General features: G+C 40.1%; 1 protein-coding gene across 1 annotated transcript in view; it reads left to right on the top strand.

The window, feature by feature from the left end:
* HMGA2 (high mobility group AT-hook 2) overlaps positions 1-11,275 on the top strand; it is a 140,967-nt gene extending 129,692 nt beyond the window's left edge. Inside the window, exon 5 of the mRNA XM_030820040.1 lies at positions 8,235-11,275. Within this exon, the coding sequence (XP_030675900.1) occupies positions 8,235-8,282 (48 nt within the window). The 3' untranslated portion in view covers positions 8,283-11,275. The remainder of the gene's footprint in view (positions 1-8,234) is intronic.
* Positions 11,276-25,911: the final 14,636 nt, after the last annotated feature.

Here is a 25,911-nt window from a genome sequence, read left to right as displayed (position 1 = left end):
ATCCCAGCTACTCGGGAGGCTGAGGCGGGAGAATCACGTGAACCTGGTTGGCGGGGGAGGGTTGCCGTGAGCAGAGATTGTGCCACTGCACTCCAGCCTGGGTGACAGCGAGACTCCATCTCAAAAGAAAGAAAGAAAGAAATAGAAATCAGCTCGTTTTTTAGCAATTTGAGCAGTTGAATTCTCAGTCATATGATTACATTCTTAACTCTAGTAGGAAATGGTAGTAGGTTTTTCTTTTTCTTTTTTTTTAAAAAGAAACACCATAAATGTACCAGATTATTATTATTATTAGAGAGTGCTTTGTTACTCAGGTTTTTACTTTGATAAAAATAAGTCTCTCTCCATCTGAGATGTCTAAAAAAGTTTCGCTAGTTTATCAGGTATTTGATCGTTTATTGCTATTTCCCTTTTAAGGCTTTAACCTGAGACTTGAAGGGACTCCCTAAATGTAATTCAGACATTTTTCTCTCACCTTTCTTCTACCCAAAGAGAAAACAGGTTTTTAAAATCCTAACAGCTCTCCACCCTTTCAATCTACTTTCCCCATTGTTGTACAGCCCTGGCAAACGATGCCTCTGGCAATTAGGACAGGTATAAACCTGCTCCTTTTCAATTTCCCAATGAGAGGATTGCAAAGTTTTCAGTTTCTAAAAGACTGGAAACAAAGCTTTCTGTTTCAAAAAAAAGAGTTTTTACTTGCGAGTAACATCTTCTGTGGGTGGTGTGCACCCGGGCAAAGAAATCTCAGTAAGCCTTGATTATCACGGGATTTCTTCCCCCTCAAAATAAAATGTTGAATGTTTTTACAGAGACTTCAAGGGCAGTTTTAAGGATGTTTATATTTCAGACAACCTAAACATTGTTTGGAGCAAAATGAGAGATTTCATTTTGGGACAAGCAAGTTGATGAATTGCAGTCAGCATCTCGTTCTCAAAGAAGGCATTTTTACTGGGGGCTTTTAGTCTAGACATACAAAGAGGAAAGGAGGAAAGGGGAAAGCATTCTCACTCTAACACTCGTCTTTTACATGGTATCTTGGCCAGTGCAGTAAATAGTTCATAATAAATCAGACTTACAAATACTCACTCGTCTACTCACTCAAGGAGCATAATGATTTATACTGCCTAAGTCACAAAGATCACTGATGTATTTATTTTCTTGCTTATGACTTTCAAGCTAGTAAAACATCTTGTGGGCCAGTAAATGTTTAGTACCAACTGGCAAAACATGAAGGATCATATCAAAGGCTGCCCTGAGTTGCACTGTTTTGTTGTATAGGAAATACTTTTTGACTTAACCTCTGACCTCTGACATCACAAAGGTCAAGGGAAAAGGAGAGAGCAAAGTAGAAACCAAGGTTTAACCCTTAATAAAGTAGCTCAAGGACATAGAAGCACAGGGAAATTGGAGGGCAGAGGAAGCGTATCAAAATGATTATTAACTGTAAACAGATGAAGTAATTAGCTTAGCTAACAGTTGTAATACAGGAATATTGGCAGGATGAAGTCAGCAGTTCTTGGCAGGAAATGTTTTATAGAGATGACAACTTCTAACAGAAGTGAAAGAACATCACTCAATTTAGGGCAACTTATAAAACTCCAAAAAGCAAAATTTAGTGTTTCTGGACTTGAGAAATTTGCTGTGAGAGTTTTTCTTTTTAAGTATGACTGTTTCTGTGTGGGGAAGTCTGTGGATTAGGCTCAAAACAAAATGGCAGTGGCTGCCTGCATTTCCCCTTCGTATTGCAGAATTTTCCTCTACATTTTGATGTGTACTGGATAAAAACCAATTATTTACTCAATATATAATCTTTCTTCTTACTCTCCAAACTTGCTGACCCAAATTAATGTGGAACAAATAGCAATTGGCTTTAAAACCTGGTCTTTCTGAGAAAATCCTTAATGGTTGCATAGAAATATGTTGCATTGCCTCAGACACTTACATTCAGGAAATGTTTGCTGGACACTCAAATGTCTACTGAGAAATTGTTAACTGTTATTGATATTTTTATAATCTTACTCAAAAGTCATAACTCAGGATAATGAAAAACGTTTGGTGCAATAATGATTAAAATCCATAAATGTTCTGTTCCCTGGCCGCAAATACAACACCTATGCAAAATTATACACATCTACAAAACAAAGGGAAAAGGTTTTTTCCTAGTCTATGCCATTAATAAGCACATCTGGAATATAATCCTTAAGGAGTCTTTAATCATAATTTAAAGCTACTTTACATAAAAATAAGAACATTCCACAACAGTTGTGGAAACAGTGAAATACATTTTCTTCTTCTGGGCCAGGCACAGTGGCTCATGCCTATGATCCCAGCACTTAGGGAGGCCCAGGTAGAAGTATTCCTTGAGCCCAGGAGTTTGAGACCAGCCTGAGCAACATAGTGAGACCTCATCTCTATTTAAAAAAAAAAAAAAAAAAAATTCCCTCATTTTGAATACTTTGTTTATGCAAAAATCCTTTTGCTGTCTTTAGCTATTTTTTTTAAATGGAGTGTTCCTGCAATAAAAATTGAACCTGGCATGGAAAACTGATCAAACCGGTAATCCTCAGAAATCATGACTCCTGAAACTTGCAATTAGTTTATACCTGAAATGATTTCCCTATTTGAAAAATGTGCCTACCATCTCCAGATTTTTTAAAAATGGCCCTTTATCCCAGAAAGGAGAAATTCATTGTATCCCAGAGACCAGCGTTACTTCCGTTGCAATATTTTCAGTGATGGAACTCTGTTGAGGCTACAGACAAGAAAAGCGGGAGAGCACTTTAGAAATCTAAGACTTTTTCTTTTACTTTCCTCTGGGGACCTTCTTTAACAGTTTTTTTCTTTCTTAAGAACCTATCCTTGAATCATAGGTAAAGAAATAATCACAGAATGAGTAACTGACATTAATAATCACAGCTTCACACTTACTGGATTTTTACTCTTTTTCAGGGTTTCCCCAAGTGGTGGTCACATTTCTCACACAACCCTGCAGTGTAGATAGACATGTATAGTCATTACTGGGCTGACATGGTGGGACTGAGACCTGCTAATGCCGTGGTTGGCATCTATGATTAGTGAGGTCCAAGATCAACCTTCTTTACATTAAACATGCCCTAGCAAGTCCTTCAAACCAACTTTATTAAGCTGATGCTAACGCACACAAAGAAGTCCTAACAATTCTATGTTTTTGTGTACATAATGCAGAAATAAAGACAAGATCAGGTACAAGTGCTGTCAATATCTCAACTTCTTGTCTCCTTTTGAAAAACATAATTCCCGCCTAGCATTTCCACCAGAATCCCTTGCTCTTGCCAGATAATATGGTTTATATATGTTCCATTTAACATGTTTTTAAAAAATCTGCTGTAGAGTTTTCCTAGTTGGAGGAAATAATCACTTTCCATTAAGTTAAACAGTCCCGATAAATTTTAAATGAAAATATCTGACAGAGAAATAGAAAAACTCAGCTTTGTGGTCTTGCCGTTCACTTAGCTACAGATGGAACTTGAAAAACTGGTTCCTGGTCATTGCTGCTGAAGAGAGCCCTTTATTTCTGTTGTGACAGGACTGACTCAAGATACTCATGAACGTGGAAAACTCCTAAGTGTGTCGTTCTGAGTTCCTGAGAAGTTGAACATACACAGATGACAAAAAAGAATGCCATTTAGCCATAACTACCCTTTCTAGATTACCAAGTATTTGTAGGTTTATTGGCAAGATAGCTTAAATTACGTATGTATTTCTGGCCTGCAACAACATGTAATAGAAGAGTTGCAGAATTCTTTGCAGTTAAGAAAAAAAAAAGATAAGGACTTATTAAAGCTGACATAGACATCTGTGATTTTTGCACTCCATACCACACACAAAGGAGGGCATCGTGGTGACACCACCCCTGTGTTTGTATTTCCCGGTTCCATTTAGAATTCACTGGCCTCTTCTACTGCAGACCTGCTGTTTAGTCTGCATCTGAAAATTAAACCCAGAGCTTCAGCTCTTAGCATTAAATATTGAACTTTCTTCCAGCACACACCCTCATCCATGCCTGTATGGTAAGTCTGATTAAGACATTTTAAAATTCCATCAGCCTTAGGAGTTAAGTTTGGATATTGGGCTGTCTTCCTCCTCCTTTTTAATCTATTAGCGGAAGTGTACCCAAAGGTGTATATACCACATGCATCATGTTGAACCAAATTAAAAGAACAGTGATATGTGCAAACTATATTTCTGGGTTTCAGTGGAGTTTTTTTTCCAAGCTTAGCTAAAACAATGAAAGAGTTACATTTATCAAATTCCTTTTTTCATGAACAGAAGAAAAACTAAGGCAAAGTAAGTGCACTTTTCCAGTAGTTATAATAAAAATATAGTTTTCCAACTCTGCCCACCCCTGTTTCCCACTCATCAGTTTTCTGCCAAGAAAGCTCATGTGTTTCGACCCGGTACCTCACTTGTCTTTGTAAAGTAGCTGCATGATGGCTGGGAGCTTTTCAGTGTTTAGAGGTCTTAGTAGCTGGAGCACATAAAAATGTCACTGTGCACTTGCACTTTGAAAAGTTCTTTCATCTGAACATTCCTGAAGCCCCATTCCAACAGGTAAGCCTTCTTGACCAAAGAGCGGCTGTTTAGCCTTCCCACCCTACCACTAGACCCTAATGAGATGTGTGCAACTCTTGGCTATAGTTTTCATCTCCTTATTACCTCAAGGCTCCTCTTGGGAGCTACACAAGCTCAAAGGTCCTTTGACCATTAGGTGACAAATGCGAAGCAATTATTTTAAAACATGTCAAGGTAAAAGCTATTGTCTATAACACACGGCCGTGTCTTTATGTCTTTTTTTTTCTTTTTTTTTCTTTTTATTTGAGACGGAGTCTTGCTCTGTCGCCCAGGCTGGAGTGCAGTGGCACCATCTCGGCTCACTGCAAGCTCCGCTTCCCGGGTTCATGCCATTCTCCTGCCTCAGCCTCCCAAGTAGCTGGGACTACAGCTGGGACTACAGGCGCCACCATGCCTGGCTAATTTTTTGTATTTTTAGTAGAGATGGGGTTTCACCGTGTTAGCCAGGATAGTCTCGATCTCCTGACCCCATGATCCACCCGCCTAGGCCTCCCAAAGTGCTGGGATTATAGGTGTGAGCCACCATACCTGGCCCCAGCCATGTCTTTTAAGTTATTAAAGATGATTGAAGCTCAGGGGTCCCTACCAACTCCTCAGTTACAGAAACAGGACTCTTTGGGGATGTCGGAGCCAGCTGCTTATTCTCCATGTCACCTGTTTCTGTTCCCTTTTTGCACCACAGAAGCACCCTGTGTTAAGTCTGGCCGAACCATGACATTTAGGGGAGCTGAGAATGGGTTTTCCAACCTCATTCCTGACAGGGAGGATTTTTCTTCTCTTCAATGAATGCACACTTGTACAGAATCCACACATGTAACCAAAGACCAAGTCACTGGGAAGGTGAGAGCTGAGGTTTGCAGAGGTGGGAAGAGCCACCTGCCCCACCACATCACCCCTTTGGGAACCATTCCTTACTTTGAAGGGTGGCCAGCCAGGGCTATGCCAAGAAGAGAGAGCTCTCCACTAACTAGACATTTGAGAAAACCATCATTCTGAGCATGTGAGAGCCACATTGCCTCCAAACCTTTAATGGAGTGAGACTCCCACCCTCTGACATCCTAGTCATGTTCCCAGTACTCATTGATAGTTACTAGTAGAATTCCAAGGTCAGCAGAAAGGTACATTAATAAAACAACTATCCACATTGTCTTAAGGACAGTTAAGGAAACAATGTGACCTACCACCATTTTCATCTGAATTGTGTCTAAAGGGTTAGAATTCAGGAGTTTCAGAGCTCACATCAAGCAAAGTTTCTGGGAATGTTTTGAAAAGTTGATCACATTCCATCTAGTACAAGGTCTTTGTTAAGTTCATGGCCTGAAAATTCTGTTTCCTTCCGGATTTGAAAGTACCTTGGTTTCCGGATAGTATAGAAAAATCAAACAGTTAGAAATGGAATAATTACAGCTCAATCCAGGAGGTTCGCCAGCTTGACTGAGTTCTATTAATTTGTTAACCATAAGAAGGAGTAAAATATACCTGCTGGCTTTTATGCCGTGGTCTGTTTCAGAGTAGTCACCTAAGTCCACACCTCATGTCAGAATGAGAAGTGAATCATCTGGGGACAAACGAGGTGTGTATCTGCCTAACAGCTTAGTGACTTTCTCGAATTTAAATATTAAGTGAAAGGACAGGGTCACAGGGCAGCTGATCTTTGGCTCGTCTCTCTTTCGTCTGCCCATGGCTTTGATCATGCTACATCCTCCTTTGTGGCCAGGGCTCCACAGAGAATCTCAGGGTCATGGCCTGTTGCCTAGTCAAGAGGTATAAACCTGCTGCTTAAATACGTGAAGCCCACAGTTTGGGGGTTAGGAGTTAAAGGGGAGGTAGCCTCATACGTTCCACTTTTCCCACAAAACCCAAAGCAGACTAAACAAAACCGGTGTGAAATCTCATGACTTGATGCTGCCGTGGTTATATTTTTCAAGCTGCAATCCATTCATTTGTATGTGTGTTTATTCCCAGGATTTACAGCTTGCTCAGTCTTCGGGGGGGAAAGAGAATATTTGAAACCTTTTGCAAAGGGTTTGAAGTATGCAGTGGCCTGTGATTAAAGCCCAGGATAGAGAGAGAGAGAGAGAGTGTGTGTGTATGTGTGTGTGTGTGTGTGTGTGTGTGTGTGTGTGTGTGTGTGCGCGCACGCGCGCGCGCATTCATGTGAATGTGTGAGTGCCCGTTCATGTGGGTTTTTTTTCTCCCATTTGCTGCTTTTACGCAAAAGCGTCACACATGGTAGCATTTAGGAGCCCCTTCACAGCTGAAGTGTTTCAAACACTAATGAATGGAAGTTTGGTCATATAATGCAGACAAGCTTTAAGGCATGCTTTACTGAATGGTGTACTGTAGTGACCTGGGAAAGGAAGAGAGGTATAAATTGTGTCGGTTAGCCACCCAGACAAAATGAAGCCATGTGGAAAATCAAATCTATTAAAGTATGAAGACTGTTATAAGCTGTTTTAAGCTGGCCATTCTTAAAGGGGCTCGGTCTGCTGCAGGAGTAAATGTTTACCTCTTCCCCCAGATCTTTTTCACATGCCGTCTTACGAGACAATGTGCAGCATTTGATAAAAATCATCCTCTCACTAACGACGCTTTTATCGGAAATGTTTATTATCTCCGCTTTACCACCCATGTCCTGAAAGGTACTGCACATTTGTTAAATAAGCAAAAGGAAAGAGAACTTTGCGGCTCAAGCCGGCTCGCAGAAACCCCAACAAATTCCAGAGCCATAAGGAATCAGAAAAAGGAAAAGGGAAGGAGGAGTTAGATTTATATGAAGAGGGGGACTTGCAAAAACATATATATTAGATTTTCTCTGCTTGGCTAGCCCACCATCAAATGTTTGGTCGATGCGGATTAGTATTGAGATTGAGCAGTTACGCCGAACTTGGGTCACTGTCTCAAAATGTGCTTTAATAAATACAAGGGGGAGGAAATGGATTTGGGAAGGCTCGTTGTCAGCTCTGCCCCTGTTCTCACACTGCCTCTGCACAGTGGTGTAGCGGTCACACGCAGGTGTTGGCACCAGTACCAACCCGACCCAAATCCTGGTCCCACACACCCTGTAATTTTGGGCACATTACTTGTCTGTGCCTTGGTTTTCTCAGATGTAAAACAGGAATATTAACAGAAGGTGCCTAAGCATCTGGTAAGCACTCTAAAAATACCAGCTATTATTACCAGTATCTGGAGGGTGGGTTCATTTATACCTTAAGAAAGGATCCCCCTAACTCTATTTTTCTTGTGTGCCGGTTTTTAAAACTGATGAATGGCATGCTGTCGGGAAAAATTTATCCATTCCTATTTTTTTTCTAATTGGTGAGTAAGCGGGCATTGCCCTGACATTCTCTGGACAGCAAACAATTGAATTTGCTGACCAGCCGCCATGATGTCAAGCCTTAAGTCAACAGTGGCTAATAACCGCTCTGGGAAAAAACAACACCTTGATTCCTCAATTACGGTTTAAGAAGCCCTGGGAATAAGGGCTCGCCAGTCATCGTCATCCTCTTTTGAGGCAAGCATAATGTGCTGTGGAAACAGGTTACCTCTGCACTGTTGGCAAGAGCAGCCCGCACAGTATAACGATTGAGCGTCATGGCTGTGCCCTTTGTGTGTTCCAGGAGGAAACTGAAGAGACATCCTCACAAGAGTCTGCCGAAGAGGACTAGGGGGCGCCAACGTTCGATTTCTACCTCAGCAGCAGTTGGATCTTTTGAAGGGAGAAGACACTGCAGTGACCACTTATTCTGTATTGCCATGGTCTTTCCACTTTCATCTGGGGTGGGGTGGAGTGGGGTGGGGGAGGGTGGGGGTGGGGTGGGGAGAAATCACATAACCTTAAAAAGGACTATATTAATCACCTTCTTTGTAATCCCTTCACAGTCCCAGGTTTAGTGAAAAACTGCTGTAAACACAGGGGACACAGCTTAACAATGCAACTTTTAATTACTGTTTTCTTTTTTCTTAACCTACTAATAGTTTGTTGATCTGATAAGCAAGAGTGGGCGGGTGAGAAAAACCGAATTGGGTTTAGTCAATCACTGCACTGCATGCAAACAAGAAACATGTCACACTTGTGACGTCGGGCATTCATATAGGAAGAACGCGGTGTGTAACACTGTGTACACCTCAAATACCACCCCAACCCACTCCCTGTAGTGAATCCTCTGTTTAGAACACCAAAGATAAGGACTAGATACTACTTTCTCTTTTTCGTATAACCTTGTAGACACTTACTTGATGATTTTTAACTTTTTATTTCTAAATGAGACGAAATGCTGATGTATCCTTTCATTCAGCTAACAAACTAGAAAAGGTTATGTTCATTTTTCAAAAAGGGAAGTAAGCAAACAAATATTGCCAACTCTTCTATTTATGGATATCACACATATCAGCAGGAGTAATAAATTTACTCACAGCACTTGTTTTCAGGACAACACTTCATTTTTAGGAAATCTACTTCCTACAGAGCCAAAATGCCATTTAGCAATAAATAACGCTTGTCAGCCTCAGAGCATTTAAGGAACCTAGACAAGTAAAATTATCCTCTTTGTAATTTAATGAAAAGGTACAACAGAATAATGCATGATGAACTCACCTAATTATGAGGTGGGAGGAGCGAAATCTAAATTTCTTTTGCTATAGTTATACATCAATTTACAAAGCAAAAAAAAAAGGGGGGGCAATCTCTCTGTGTCTTTCTCTCTCTCTCTTCCTCTCCCTCTCTCTTTTCATTGTGTATCAGTTTCCATGAAAGACCTGAATACCACTTACCTCAAATTAAGCATATGTGTTACTTCAAGTAATACGTTTTGACATAAGATGGTTGACCGAGGTGCTTTTCTTCGGCTTGAGTTCACCATCTCATCATTCAAACTGCACTTTTAGCCAGAGATGCAATATATCCCCACTACTCAATACTACCTCTGAATGTTACAATGAATTTACAGTCTAGTACTTATTACATGCTGCTATACACAAGCAATGCAAGAAAAAAACTTACTGGGTAGGTGATTCTAATCATCTGCAGTTCTTTTTGTACACTTAATTACAGTTAAAGAAGCAATCTCCTTACTGTGTTTCAGCATGACTATGTATTTTTCTATGTTTTTTTAATTAAAATTTTTTACAAATACTTGTTTCAGCTTCTCTGCTAGATTTCTACATTAACTTGAAAATTTTTTAACCAAGTCGCTCCTAGGTTCTTAAGGATAATTTTCCTCAATCACACTACACATCACACAAGATTTGACTGTAATATTTAAATATTACCCTCCAAGTCTGTACCTCAAATGAATTCTTTAAGGAAATGGACTAATTGACTTGCAAAGACCTACCTCCAGACTTCAAAAGGAATGAACTTGTTACTTGCAGCATTCATTTGTTTTTTCAATGTTTGAAATAGTTCAAACTGCAGCTATCCCTAGTCAAAACTATTTTTGTAAAAGACATTTGATAGAAAGGAACACATTTTTACATATTTTTGCAAAATAAGTAAATAATAAATAAAAGCCAACCTTCAAAGAAACTTGAAGCTTTGTAGGTGAGATGCAACAAGCCCTGCTTTTGCATAATGCAATCAAAAATATGTGTTTTTAAGATTAGTTGAATATAAGAAAATGCTTGACAAATATTTTCATGTATTTTACACAAATGTGATTTTTGTAATAATGTCTCAACCAGATTTATTTTAAACGCTTCTTATGTAGAGTTTTTATGCCTTTCTCTCCTAGTGAGTGTGCTGATTTTTTAACATGGTATTATCAACTGGGCCAGGAGGTAGTTTCTCATGACGGCTTTTGTCAGTATGGCTTTTAGTACTGAAGCCAAATGAAACTCAAAACCGTCTCTCTTCCAGCTGCTTCAGGGAGGTAGTTTCAAAGGCCACATACCTCTCTGAGACTGGCAGATCGCTCACTGTTGTGAATCACCAAAGGAGCTATGGAGAGAATTAAAACTCAACATTACTGTTAACTGTGCATTAAATAAGCAAATAAACGGTGGCTCATAAAAATAAAAGTCGCATTCCATATCTTTGGATGGGCCTTTTAGAAACCTCACTGGCCAGCTCGTAAAATTGAAGCAATTGCTCATGTTGGCCAAACATGGTGCACCGAGTGATTTCCATCTCTGGTGAAGTTACACTTTTATTTCCCGTACGTTGTACAATCAAAACACACTACTACCTCTTAAGTCCCAGTATACCTCATTTTTCATACTGAAAAAAAAAAGCTTGTGGCCAATGGAACAGTAAGAACATCATAAAATTTTTATATATATAGTTTATTTTTGTGGGAGATAAATTTTATAGGACTGTTCTTTGCTGTTGTTGGCCGCAGCTAAATAAGACTGGACATTTAACTTTTCTACCATTTCTGCAAGTTAGGTATGTTTGCAGGAGAAAAGTATCAAGACGTTTAACTGCAGTTGACTTTCTCCCTGTTCCTTTGAGTGTCTTCTAACTTTATTCTTTGTTCTTTATGTAGAATTGCTGTCTATGATTGTACTTTGAATCGCTTGCTTGTTGAAAATATTTCTCTAGTGGATTATCACTGTCTGTTCTGCACAATAAACATAACAGCCTCTGTGATCCCCATGTGTTTTGATTCCTGCTCTTTGTTACAGTTCCATTAAATGAGTAATAAAGTTTGGTCAAAACAGATCAAGGTGGGAGACACTCACAAGTCATTTTGTTGCACCGCTTGCACACACCTTGGCACACATGTACATAAAGTGTGTTTTACATATCATACTCCTTCAATCAACTGCCCTGAGCTCGCCTTTCAGATTTTGACATTTAATTCTACAGAGACAATCTTAGAAGAAACATGAAGAATAAGCTTTAGTTCCAAACTACAGAATTTTTACTTCAGGCTAGCATCTACAAAGTTTGTAAGGGAAGTAACTAATGCACTAGTCATCTTTGAAGTAACATTGGAAAGAGATCTGGAAGTTTGATGAAAAGAATAAGAAATGAAAGCCACAAAGTGTCTCCTAGATAGGAGCTTTTTAACTCTAAAAAGTACTAGCAGAGTCAGAATGATTCTACCAAGTTCAAGGTCAACTTGACACTTAAGTTGCTAATTATGAATAAATCCAGGATTTTTAAAAAGCTAAAACTTTTGGTTTGTACTATCACCGTTGTTACTCAAATTTTCTTCATTTAGCTTCTTAGAAGGAGAAATTTGTTTCTAGGAAAAGCTTGCCAATTTTAAGACATCTACTGTCAGGAAATTTGTTAAACGTATTATTTCATTCCTGAATTCATTCACTTATTCTCACAGCCAACATTCTGTGAGTACCTTACTGAGTTATCCTGAAAAGTGGTTGCATCCTGAAGCCCCTGCCAATACCAAGGACAAATCACAGGCCCTCTCACAAAAAGCCTTTATGGTCACCATCAGAGAGGGAGAATGAGTTTCAACCAATGTAGCATTTCACATGGGAGCGTGGGGAGGGTATGTATCTTTTAATGGGCTGAGGATGCTGAACTCTTTGGTGAATTCAGGAATAGTAAGTGGTTTAGGCAGAAATAAAAATAGAATTTAGGAATGAATACCATCCAGCTAGGAGGCATATGATGCAAACTCCAACTGTAACAAAACTTCAGAGAAGTGAAACATAAGAAGCCCAAGACCAGCACAGTGGCGCACTCCTATAGTTTCAGCTACTCAGGAGGCTAAAGCAGGAGGGTCACTTGAGTCCAGGAGTTGGAGGCTGCAGTACACTGTGATCACACCTCTGAATAGCCACTGCACTTCAGTCTGAGCAACACGGCAAAACTCTGTCTCTCAAACTAAAAAAAAAAAAAAAGCCCAAGAGCAGAGAGAAGACGGCAGATTTGATGCTCTTTTCAAGTTAGTTTTATTTCTGTGAGATGACTTTTTATTGAGCAAGACTTATTTCTAGAGTTAGGTAAGGTCATTCTTGAGCAATTACTCTTCAGATCTAGGAATTCTGGCCTAAAAGTGGAAGAAAAGTTGAATCAAAATTTTTTTTGAAATACATAATTCAGATAGACAACAACCGGGGGGGTCAAAAGACAACAACAGGAGTCTACACCCCAGTCTGAGTTCAGCCATCTGTAAAACTTGGCAATCTTCTTTCTTCTGAAGTAAGAGGAAAATGGCTGCAGATATGACCCTCTCTCCTCCATCCTCAGCCTCTGTATTTGGGACTCCATCCAAGCTAAGCCAGTCATGCCTTGGTTCCACTCTCATACCAAGACCCAGTTGCGGCCCTTGGGAAAATGTCTCATGTCAGTGAGCAATACTCCATTTTGTACCTAGTTTGCAATAGTTAGGTTTTTGTTTTTGCCTTTTAGCCTGACTCAACACCTTGATGATCTGCCTCCACTCCATGAGTAAGCCCATCTCAGCCTTCCCAGGGCCCTAAATTCTTCCCCTGTACTGCCACCAACCCTAAGGTTGACCCCTTGTGACCTGTTAGTCCCATCTCCCTTTCTTCTATTCAATTACCTATTTTCTCACTCTTGGAATTTGCTTGTCCTGTGGCTTCCTTAGTCCTAGTTTAAGCATACATTCTTGAGGATGTGAAATAGCAACATTTGAGAATGCTGCACTGCCAGAACCCAGACTGTGGGGTATCTACCTTGAAAGAAACTTGCTATGTGAGGAAAATGGTAGACACAGATCTAGCTTTAGTAGTGTGCTGCTGCTGAGAATCTAGAGATTTTGGAGAAAAGAGGAGCCCTTTAACATACTGCCATGTTCTCCCCAAATCCTGGAGATCTCAAAAGCATCAATGTCCTCCTAAGTCAGATCTCTGGCTGATGTCTGCTGTTCCACTGGGCACATTGGCCAGGTTTTAGAGGAACCTAAGGAACAGGAGCTGCCATTTAAGTGGCAATGCTCCAAGGGATGCAATGAAACAAAGACAAAGTTGATATTAAAATGCAGATAGTTTAGTTTAGTGCAGGCTAGCAGCTCCTGCCCTAGAAATGAATGACTGTGTTAGCCAGGATCCCTTCAGTTGCACAAGACATAAACCCAATGCAGAATGGCTTAAGCCAAACAAAACAAAACAAAACAAAATATGAAGTAGCTGATAAACTAGGAAGTCCAGGATGTGGATCTTTAGGTATGGCTTGATCCAGGGACCCAAGGATGTCGCCAGAACTATAGTCTGTATATAACCTATAGTTCAGCTTTTCTCTATCTTGCCTTCATTCTTGGATAGGTTATCTTCTAGTGATGGCAGGGTAGCTGCTGGAAGCCCCAGACCCACATCATCTTGGTCTAGCACACTCTGAAGAAAGATCCTTATTTTTTTTCAGTATTTCTAACAAAATCTTGGGGTTGAATACTGTTGGGCCAATTTGGATCTCAGGCCAATCACTATAAAATCATTCTGGCCGGAGGTGGGTGGGAGTGGGGAGAAAACAGTGATTGGTTAGATCAGATGTGGGTCACATGTCTGTCCCCAGAGCCAGTCCATAAAGGCAGACCTCAGTAAGTGAGAGGAAGGGAAGAGAGGAGGCCCAGCCCCATGTGAAACATGAAATGAGACGCCCCAAAGACAAGCCCAAGCCCACATCCAGGAGAAGGGAAAATAGAGAGAGGGAAGGATAGCGGCTGCCTGTTACAATGGCACAGCCAACAACTCTCACTTAACACCCGGAAACTGAGATGAGACAAATGTGAGCAAGGCTGAAGAATGTCACAGACTTTACCATGAACGTGAATGGAAATAAAATACCCCGAGAATTGTTGGTCTGGCAGTGGACTTTGCAGGGGGATAAAGACACCTTGTTTAGAGGCACTGAGAGTTTGCTGTTTCTTACCACGAAACAATTTAGCCTATCTTGACTGGGACAAGTAATGACAACTCTTTTTGCATCATCAGTTTTTTGCTTACAAACCACTTTCACAAATTTTCTTTCTTTTCATCTTCAGCACCATGGTGAGTAATATAGCAGGTATTATTATTATTATATTTATTTTACAGATGGGTTAACCGAGGCTCGGAGAGCATAAGTGACTGACTTGGGAAGACAGCTAGTAAATGGCAAAGCCTTAATGTAATCTCAGATTCCACACTCTCCTCTATACTGGTGTACACCCTCAGAGTATTGCATGCAATTGCTGCTCAGCATGAACCTTCTCTTGGGTGCACATCCCTAACATAGTTAATCCTAGCTTTCCAAGCTTCAGTCAGATTTTCCAAAGTTATATTTTCAAAGGGAACACTGAAATAGCAGCACACTCAGTCTCCAAGTCTTCAGTACCCTTCAGTTGGAATGATTCTGTTGCACTGTGGAACACCTAAACTAGCTATTCATCCCATTTAGCAATCTAAGAATATACATCCAGAGACTATGAGCTCTATCAGGTTTAGGGGATTCTCGAAATTGCAGCAAGTAAGCTGGCCATAAGACTCGGAACATTCTGCAAAACCAGTAATGTTTAAGGTCCCATTCCGCTATCTTTAGTCTAGTCCCCAAATCTGTAGGCTTGTCGAAGTTCCCTGTGGCCTCATCTCTGAAATCAGCCATTAGGTGGGCTGATACATGGTAATTATTTCTTACAAGGGGATACATTAAGCCATAAAACAATTATGTTTAGTCTAATCCCAGCCAACTTAATCACGTCATGAAAAATAAAACCTATATTTCAACCAGCTAATGAAAATGTGAAACTTATCTAAATCCATAAGATATATTGTACTGCCCGTCCAACTATTACAGAAGTCATCTTTACAAGACAAAGGTCTTCAAATGTCTCATGAATGTGTCTGCTTTCTCTTCATCACCATTGCCACTACTACAGTTCAAGCACCACTACATTTTTATGCTTCGTGTGCTCTTACCCACTTCAATTTTTTCTCTACCCACAGCCAGTGTCATCTTTTGAACAACAGAAATCCAATCACAAAATTAATGGTCTCAGTAAAATTCAAAATCTTTCCTATGGCCCAAATGGCCTGACACAGTCTGGCTCCTTCTTCCTTTTTGAGCCCAAGCTCTCTCAGTCTTCCTTACTTTTTGCTCACTTGCCTTACAGTGGCTTGGAATGCACCTTTCTCTTTCCTATAACCTTGAGCACTTTTTCCCAGGCTCTACTACCCCCTGTTTGGAATTCTTTTCCTCCTTGGCCTCTCTTCCACTTTGGCCAACCTCCTTCTCAGTCTTCAGATCTCAGTTGAAATGTTTCTCCCTCTAGGGTAGCCTCTCTGCCTTCTTACTCCCAACTCTGACATACAGTCAGGTCCTCTAGTGCAAGGGTCGCTAGACCCCATTACCAAACCATTACCAGTTTGTAGTTTGTGGCCTGTTAAGAACTGGTCTGCACAGCAGGAGGCAAGCGGCAGGCGAGGGAGCACTTCCACCCATGCTTTGCCTCCTGTCAGATCAACGGTGGCATTAGATTCTCACAGGAGCACAAAACCCTATCGTGAACTACACATGCAAGGGATCTAGGTTGTGCGTTCCTTATGAAAATCTAAGATGGAAGAGTTTCCTCCAGAAACCATCCCTCACTCCCAACATCTCGGTCCGTGGAAAAGTTGTCTTCCATGAAACCAGTTCCTAGTGCCAAAAAGTTTGGTGACCCTGCCGTAGTGTATATTCTCTCTTTTTTCATTTGTCTAATTTAAGGGGTACAAGTGCAATTTTGTTACATGGATCTATTGCATAGTGGTGAAGTCTGAGCTTTTAGTGTAGCCATCACCCGAATAATGTACATTTTACCCATTAGGTAGTTTCTCATCATCCACCCCCCACCGTTTGTAGTCTCCTATGCCTATCATTCCACACTCTATGTTCATGTGTACACATTACTTAGCTCCCGCTTATAAGTGAGAATATATGGTATTTGACTTCCTATTTCCGAGTTGTTTCACTTAAAATAATGGCCTCAAGCTCCACTCATGTTACTGCAAAAGACATGATTTCATTCTTTTTTATGGCTGTATATATACACTGCATTTTCTTTAATCATCTGTTGATAGATGCTTCAGTTGATCCCCTGTTTTTGCTATTGTTGAATACTGAATATATTCAAAAATATATTGAATATATTCTCTTGTAACACCCTAGACTTCTCCCTGGTAGCAATTACTGCAGTTGTCATTAACCAACTGTGTGATGTGCCCCTGTGGAGCATGACAGCAGGTCTGTCTTGCCACCTTTGTCTTTCTAGCACCTGGCACAGTGGTAGAACACAGTAGCTCTTCCAAAACTGCTTGAATGAAATGAACCATACCCAGTTTCCTCCGCACTTAGCAGACAGATTCTTTCTAGCATCCTCTCACCTGGCCTTTTCCTAGAGCCCTCCTGTCCTTCAACACCCTACTAACCTTCACTGAGAACTTACTTTACCTCCCCTGCGCAAGGCTCTGCACTCCAAGCCTCTCTCTGTTGCCACCCCATCACTTCCTCAACACAGCCAATGTAATCCCTCCTCTGCCCCATTTGTATGAGTTCAACTTTCTACCAGCATGTTCACCCTGAAAAAGTATCTGCTAAACAAATGAATTGACAACAGATGCTCCATAGACAAACACCTAACACAGTGTCTCAGATATAGTGTGCCCTGGGAACAGAGAGTTGTTGCACTGAACTACTCGGCCTCTATTTTACCTCCGCTAACAGAACTTTTTTTTTTCTTCAGGAGATTTCTCTCTTCACTCTCAGCCTGTGAGATTCAGCTGGAGCTGACATCCAATCCCTGGTGGCGGGGGAGGGTATGTGACTTCGTTCAGACCAGTGGATATATTTTGACCCTCTGATTGGTTCAAGCAGAGGCACACAACCCAAGGCAAGCTCATGATGTTTAATGTCACACTTTTTTGGGATTGGTAGGAAAGTCAGCCCTTCTCACTCTGGTAGACTTGAAGCTGGTAGACTGCATGCCTGTAGCTTCTGAAGGAAGGGTGGTGAGGAGGAAGGCCTGTGGCCACAGCATTGGATGAGCTTGTCAGACAATGAATCCAGTACAGAGGAAAGCAGAGACAAGATTTGGAGACAGACCAAGTGTTGAAGACATTATTTAAGCCACCGGATTTCTTTGTGCCTGGGGGTTTTCAGTTACACAAGCTAATAAAGTTCCTTCTTTTCTTGAAGTTTGTCAGATTTGGGTTTCTCTCACTTTCACCCAGAAGAATCCTGATGACGCCGTAAACTAAAGCATCAATAAATACAGGAACGCAGTGAAAGTCGACAAAAATGACCTTCAGAAGACCCTATTCTAGCCATGGTTCTACAACTCTCAGAGGCTGAGACCTTGGACAAACTCTGAGTTCCCATCTCCTTACCTATAGACTGAGCTTGGTGGTTGACCTTTATCTCCTTATCTATAGACTGACCTTTAATATTGTTTCTAGGTTTAAAATTCTATAATTCTGTGATACTAAGATGTCCACAAAGCTTAAATACAACAGAACTAGTTCACAGAGGTGAGAATTTAGATTAAGAGACTGCAGAGGAAATAGTACTGAATAGAGGGACCTTTCATGGGTCTGCCATATCTCACGTGTTCACAGCTTCCTAGTATATTTCCAAGTTAGAGAAATGAGGAAACTCCTGGGCTGATAACAGAACCTACTGAAGTTTGAAACCCACAAATAACAAAATAGCAACCCCACAGGCAGCAGTGGATTTCATGAGACAGCTTGTTTATTTCAGTATGTGTGTGTGTGTGTGTGTATATATACACACATATACATACACACACATATACATATGTATATGTGTATATACGCATGTATCCACATATATGCATATATATGTATAATATTACTTTAAGTTACATATATGCAGGATGTGTCTTTTCTTAAATTTAAGATAATATAAAGTCATTCATAATTAACCATATATAGTAATAATAATAACAGTGATAACAATTAAAAATCCTAGCCAGAGGCTAGTAAAGAAAGTAGAGCTAGTGAAGAAAGTAAATGAAATATCACGTATCATGGCACATGGATCAGTGTAAGAAAATGTGCTATTATCCTGATCATAATGGAAAACAAGATATAGATTTGTAACGGACATGGTTTCAGCTTTTAACTAAATATTTCTCTGGACCTCCATTTGAATCAAAAGGACATTCTGCACAGAAGTATTCTTCCTACAGAAGGAACAACTGCCAGATGGAAATGGACATTGAGCCAGAGTCTAATCTTACATCATTCAGTGAAAATCCTCCTGCAATCATTATTAATAGCATCCTGATTTATGCATTTTCCATTAGAGTTATGTTAACTGAAGATCTAGATTCACACATAAAACCATCAAACTAGAATCATTCTCTATTTCTTCGTACTACTCATTTGTATATCCTTGAGGCCATTCCAAGGAATTATTTTCTATTTGATTTGTTGTTTCTGAGCCTGTCACATAACTTGAAATAAAAAAATGAAATCTTGCCCAGTTTCCCAATGATCACAGACAATCACACCTCCTTAAACAATTATCTTTCAGCTAGCCTCAGATTAAAATTTTAGAACAACCTTTAAAGTTTCTTTTCATGCCAATGTCCTGAATGGTATTGCCTAGGTTTTCTTCTAGGGTTTTTATGGTTTTAGGTCTTATGTTTAAGTCTTTAATTCACCTTGTGTTAATTTTTGTATAAGGTGTAAGGAAAGGGTCCAGTTTCAGTTTTCTGCATATGGCTAGCCAGTTTTCCCAAAACCATTTGTTAAATAGGGAATCCTTTCCCCATTGCTTGTTTTTCTCATGTTTGCCAAAGATCAGATGATTGTAGATGTATGGCGTTATAGCTGAGTCCTCTGTTCTGTTCCATTGTTCTATATATCTGTTTTGGTACCAATACCATGCTGTTTTGGTTACTGTAGCCTTGTAGTACAGTTTGAAGTCAGGTAGCATGATGACTCCAGCTTTGTTCTTTTTGGTTAGGATTGTCTTGGCTATATGGGCTCTTTTTTGGTTCCATATGAAATTTAAAGTAGTTTTTTCTAATTCTGTGAAGAAAGTCAATGGTAGCTTGATGGGGATAGCATTGAATCTACAAATTACTTTGGGCAGTATGGCCATTTTCATGATATTGATTCTTCCTATCTATGAGCATCGAATATTTTTCTGTTTGTTTGTGTCTTATTTCCTTGAGCAGTAGTTTGCAGTTCTCCTTGAACAGGTCCTTCACATCCCTTATAAGTTGTATTCCTAGGTATTTTATTCTCTTTGTAGCAATTGTGGATGGGTGTTCACTCATGATTTGGCTCTCTGTTTGTCTGTTATTGGTGTATAGGCATGCTTGTGATTTTTGCACATTGATTTTGTATCCTGAGACTTTACTGAATTTGCTTATCAGCTTAAGGAGATGTTGGGCTGAGATGATGGGGTTTTCTAAATATACAATCATGTCATAAAACATGAAAAGCAATGGCAACAAAGCCAAAACTGACAAATAGGATCTAATTAAACTAAAGAGCTTATGTACAGCAAAAGAAATTATCATCAGAGTGAACAGGCAACTTACAGAATGGGAGAAAATTTTTGCAATCTATCCATCTGATAAAGGGCTAATATCCAGAATCTACAAGGAACTAAAACAAATTTACAAGAAACAAACAACCCCATCAACAAGTGGGCAAAGGATAGGAACAGACACTTCTCAAAAGAAGATACTTACACAGCCAACAAACATATGAAGAAAAGCTGATCATCACTGGTCATTAGAGAAATGCAAATGAAAACCACAATGAGATACCATCTCATGACCGTTAGGATGGCTATCATTAAAATGTCAGGAAACAACAGATGCTGGCAAGGATGTGGAGAAATAGGAACGCTTTTACACTGTTGGTGGAAGTGTAAATTAGTTCAACCATTATGGAAGACAGTGTGGCGATTCCTCAAGGATCTGGAACCAGAAATACCATTTGACTCAGCAATACCGTTACTGGGTACACACCCAAAGGATTATAAATCATTCTACTACAAAGACACACGCACATGTATGTTTATTGTAGCACTGTTCACAATAGCAAAGACTTGGAACCAACCAAAATGTCCATCAATGATAGACTGGATAAAGAAAATGTGGCACATAAACACCATGGAATACTGTGCAGCCATAAAAAAGGATGAGTTCATGTCCTTTGCAGGGACATGGACGAAGCTGGAAACCATCATTCTCAGCAAACTAACACAGGAGCAGTAAGCCAAACACCGCATGTTCTCACTCATAAGTGGGAGTTGAACGATGAGAACACATGGACGCAGGGAAGGGAACATCACACCCTGGGGCCTGTCAATGGGTGGGAGCTAGGGGAGGGATATACCTATGTAACAGACCTGCATGTTCTGCAAATGTATCCCAGAACTTAAAGTATAATAATAATAATAATAATAATAATAATGAAATTTCCTTTAAAGTTTTTCATATCATTTGTGAGGGCGTTCAGTGCATATTAGCTCTGGTCCAATGAAGAGAGATAGGAAAAGCATGGAGGAGGCTAGGCACGGTGGCTCATGCCTGTAATCCTAGCAATTTGGGAGGTCGAGACAGGCAGATCACCTGAGGTCAGGAGTTCGAGACCAGGCTGGCCAACATGGCGAAACCCTATCTCTACTAAAAATACAAAAATTAGCCAGGCCTGGTGGTGCATGCCTGTAATCCCAGCTACTCGGGAGGCTAAGGCAGGAGAATCGCTTGAACCTGGGAGGTGGAGGTTGCAGTGCACCGAGGTCATGCCATTGCACTCCAGCCTGGGCAACAGAATGAGACTCTGTCTCAAAAAAAAAAAAAAAAAAAAAAGGCATGGAGAAGCTATGATGCTTCCTATGGCCTCTCTTGCCCCAGTGGAGGGGGTAGTTGATGGCAGGGAGAAGGAACTGTATTGAAAACATTTTTGTTTCACATAATCCAGAACCTGATCTCATGAGTGATAAGGCAAGTTAACTTTTCAATGTGGTCTTTGTTAACTATTATTCAAAGGCTCTGAAGAAATAGGAAAATATAACAACTTTCCCTCACCTATTTGTCAAGCCATAAATAAGAGGCTAGGTTATAGCATGTGGCACCAACCATTCTGAAAGCATTTTACTTTCTTCTTTCATGGGGCTGTAAAATTACATGGTGCATTCTCAATTTACTTAGGAAATGGCTGGAGGAAAAGAGCTTAGGAAATATTCATTTCCTATGGAACACAGGAAATCTGCATAACCTTCTCTCTATCTCTTTCCCTTAACTTTTGGGTTTAGGCCAATATTTTTTAACTCATTAGCCTTTAACTGAGCAGTTGTTTAACACATCCGAGGGTTGTTTAGGTTGTTATTTTTCACATAATCAGTGTGTGCAAACTAAAGTGGGACTGTACACAATGACAGTGGCTTTCTTTCATTCATTCAACATGTTTACTGAGCACCTACTATGTTCCAGGCACTATGCCATGTATTGGAACTACCAAGAGAAATAGTCTGATCTCTGCACCCATGAAGAATAAAGTCCAGCAGGAGAAACTGAAAACAAATGTCATGCTTGAGGGGATAGATACTCCATCTCCATAAAGTTATTCTTTCACATTGCATGCCTGTGACAAAGTATCTCATGTACGCTGTAAATGTATACACCTACTACGTACCCACAAAAATTCAAAATAAAAAAATTTAAAGAAAACAAACAGCAGTGATAATAGAGTATTTGAAGGAAAATGCCAGAGGGATGCACCCAGAACTGTGGGAGGTACAGCATCCCCATTTAGGTGGCGTCACTGTTGAGAATGGCATCTCGAAGGAGGGCACAGCTAAACTGAACCTGAAAGATGAGAAGGAGTTTAGCCAAGCAAAAAGGAAAAGGGAAGTGGAGGATGTTCCCAATAGATCCATAATATAGTCTTACACACCGGCACCATGCAAACAAAAGAATTGTGCTAAAAAGATTTTTTAAAACAACTATCCACATTTAAATTACATCACTGTAATGACTGAAGAATGAGTTGGCACAGTATCTGGTTCCGTGTGCTCTTGAACAACTAACTGGTGGATGACAATGTGCCAGCACAACTCCGGGCACAGGCAGAGTGAAGCGGATCAGAGCTGAGGCTCAGAAATAACTCTGTCAGAAGCCATTTCATGTTGTGAAAATCTCATGAATTTCCTGAAACAAAGGTCATTTATACGCCAGATGAACAGACAGGAAGATAAATGTAGGAAGAAGGGTGGAGGGAAAGCAAGCAGAGGACACCAACAGATGTTTCCAGAAGAGTGTATACACAAGTTTTCCTTCACTTTCTATAGCTCCTGTTGTAACAAATCCTGTTGACAAGCACTGCTGCAGTTCTACAAGAATGCCCTAGTAAATACAAATGATATTCTTAAAAGTATCGTATGATGCTTTTTCTTTGCATTTTAAGGACATGAATAGGCATATCAAATTCATACCTGTTATGAGGATTGATAAGCATAATTTATCCAATTGCGTTTATGTTACTAAATATTTATATTTTTGGATTTTTTTCTCTATTTTTAGGCTAAATCCAGATGTTTTCAATCCATGCAAGATGACAACAGAGATGTAATACATTCTTCAAGAATCCATATAAAGCTTAGCACCACTGCCTGGCATGTAATAAGTGTTCAATGCTCAATAAATGTTAGCTATTATTATTGTTGATATGACCTCTTTACAGAAAATAAACAGAAAATGTTTTCTGAGACATGTACACTCTTTTAAAATCAACAATACAAGCACTTGATGAAAAAAGCAAGTAGTTCACAAAATCTTATAATGAAAAACGGTGACTTGCTTCCTCCTGCCCACAGCCTCTCTTCTTATTCCTCAGATACAACTAATTGCCTTTCACTTTTTCAGCTGTTCCATCAGGTGTTTGCTTTCCTATTTTTAAATTACAGACATATATCTTTTTATTGATTAACTCACTCCAGGCATTATCGATTGACATCTTTCCATGGCAGATGAGGATTTAGGTCTCTTGCATCATTTCCTTTAGTCATTCATTCAAGAAATAATAATAGCTACTATTATTATTTTCAGACAGGGTCTCTCTCTGTGGCTGTGGTGCAGTGGCATGATCAATCTTGGCTCACTGCAACCTCCACCTCCTGGGCTCAAGCCAATCTCCCACCTCAGCCTCCCAAGTAGCTGGGACTATACAGGAACATGCAACTATGCCAGGCTAATTTTTTGTAGTTTTTGTAGAGACGGGGTCTCACTATGTTGCCCAGGCTGGTCTCAAACACCTGAGCTCAAAATATCTGCCCACCTCGGCCTCCCAAAGTGCTAGGATTACAGGCATGATCCACTATGCCTGGCCAACTCAACAAATAATTATTGAACACCTAGCGTGCCAGGCACTTATCTAGGCACTGAGGATACCGCAGTGAACAAAACAAAAACTTCCTTGCCTGCAAGAAGTTTACATTCTAGTGGGATAGAGAGACATTAAACATGTCAGAGGGTTACATGTTCAATGGAGAAAAATTTAGTTGGCGAGGAGGATATGGAGCACTGGCTAGAGAGGACTACAGTTTAAATACTTTGGTCATGAAATGCCTCTCTGAGAAGTTGATATTTGACAAGACTCTAACTTTGGGAATTTTCTGATGTTGTTTCTTTGATAATTTCTTTGCCTTTATTTTCTCTCTTCTACTTTTTTGGATACCCTATTAATCAAATGTTGAACTTGCTGGTTTAATCCTCTACAATGCTTGGATTTTCTTTTCTACCTTTCTCTGTCTTTGACTTTTTGTTCTATTCTCTGGGAGATTTTCTTGATTTTCTGTTTTTAACTCTTCATACAACAAGTTATGTGGAGGTCTTTTTTCTTGAGACTCTTCAGTTGTCCTGGAAAGTCACCTCTGGATTCCAGGCTTGAGACAGAAACCAGGATGTTGACATTTTATGCCCAAAGAAATAGACGGAAGTCAAGTGATCCATGTAATCCCTCTGTTTTTAGACCTAAGCCCAAATCCATCCATTACTGTAACTGGAATTCCAGAATCCTAAATCTTCCTGGTATTCCTCTGGACAAATCTGATTGATTTGCTTTTTCTTTATCTTCATCTGTGGGCAAAGAGGCAGCCTCCTCTGGTCTGCTAACTCTGTGCTTCAGAAATGTGTGGAAAATTCTTATATGCTGTGGACTCCTATACTATTCTCTTCTTTTTCTATAACTATATGGAGTACAAGTGTGATATGATTTGGCTGTGTCCCTACCCAAATCTCACCTTGAATTGTAATAATCCCTACATGTCAAGGACAGGGCCAGGTGGAGATAATGGAATCGTGGGGGCAGTTTCCCCCATACTGTTCTTGTGGTAGTGAATAAGTCCCTTGAGATCTCATGGTTTTATAAATTAAAGTTCCCCTGCACAAGCTTTCTTGTCTGCCTCCATGCAAGATGTGACTTTGCTCCTCCTTTGCCTTCTGCCATGATTGTGAGGCTTCCCCAGCCATGTGGAACTGTGAGTCAATTAAACCTGTTTTCTTTATAAACTGCCAGTCTCTGGTATGTCTTTATTAGCAGCGTGAGAACAGACTAATACAAAGTGTAATTGTGTTACATGCATAGATTGAGTACTGGTATCTCCCATCTGAATAACGTACATTTACCCATTAGGTAATTTTTGTTTGTTTGTTTGTTTTTGTTTTTGTTTTTGAGACAGAGTCCTGCTCTGTTGCCCAGGCTGGAGTGCAGTGGCACGATCTCGACTCACTGCAACCTCCGCCTCCTGGGTTCAAGCAATTCTCCCACCTCAGCCTCCTGAGTAGCTGGGATTATAGGCACATGCCACCATTCCCGGCTAATTTTTGTATTTTCAGTAGAGACAGGGTTTCACCATGTTGGCCAGGTGGTCTCAAAATCCTGGCCTTAAATGATCTGCCCATATCAGCCTCCTGAAGTGCTAGGATTACAGGCGTGAGCCACTGTGCCCAGCCACCATCAGGTAATTTCTTATCATCCACCTCCCTCCCAGCCCTTCATCTTTCTGAGTCTCCAGTGTCTATCATTCCATATCCTATGTCCATGTGTACACATTATTTAGCTTCCATTTATAAGTGAGAACACGCAGTATTTGTCTTTCTGTGTCTGTGTTGTTTCACTTACAATAATGGCCTCAAATTCCATTCATGTTGCTGCAGAAGACATGATTTCATTCTTTTGATGGCTGAATAGTATTCCACTGTGTATGTCCACCACATTTTCTTTATCCAATCATCTGTTGATGGGAAATTAGGTTGATTCCATATCTTTGCTATTGTGAATAGTGCTGTGATAAACATATGGGTACAGGTACCTTTCTGATATAATGGTTTCTTGTTATCAATATGTGAAATACAATGAGTAGATACC

The sequence above is a fragment of the Nomascus leucogenys genome, chromosome 10 (genome assembly GCF_006542625.1).
Source record: "Nomascus leucogenys isolate Asia chromosome 10, Asia_NLE_v1, whole genome shotgun sequence".
Taxonomy (NCBI): Eukaryota; Metazoa; Chordata; class Mammalia; order Primates; family Hylobatidae; genus Nomascus; species Nomascus leucogenys.
The sequence above is the reverse complement of the archived record's forward strand: the minus strand, read 5'-3'. Positions and strand labels throughout refer to the sequence as shown.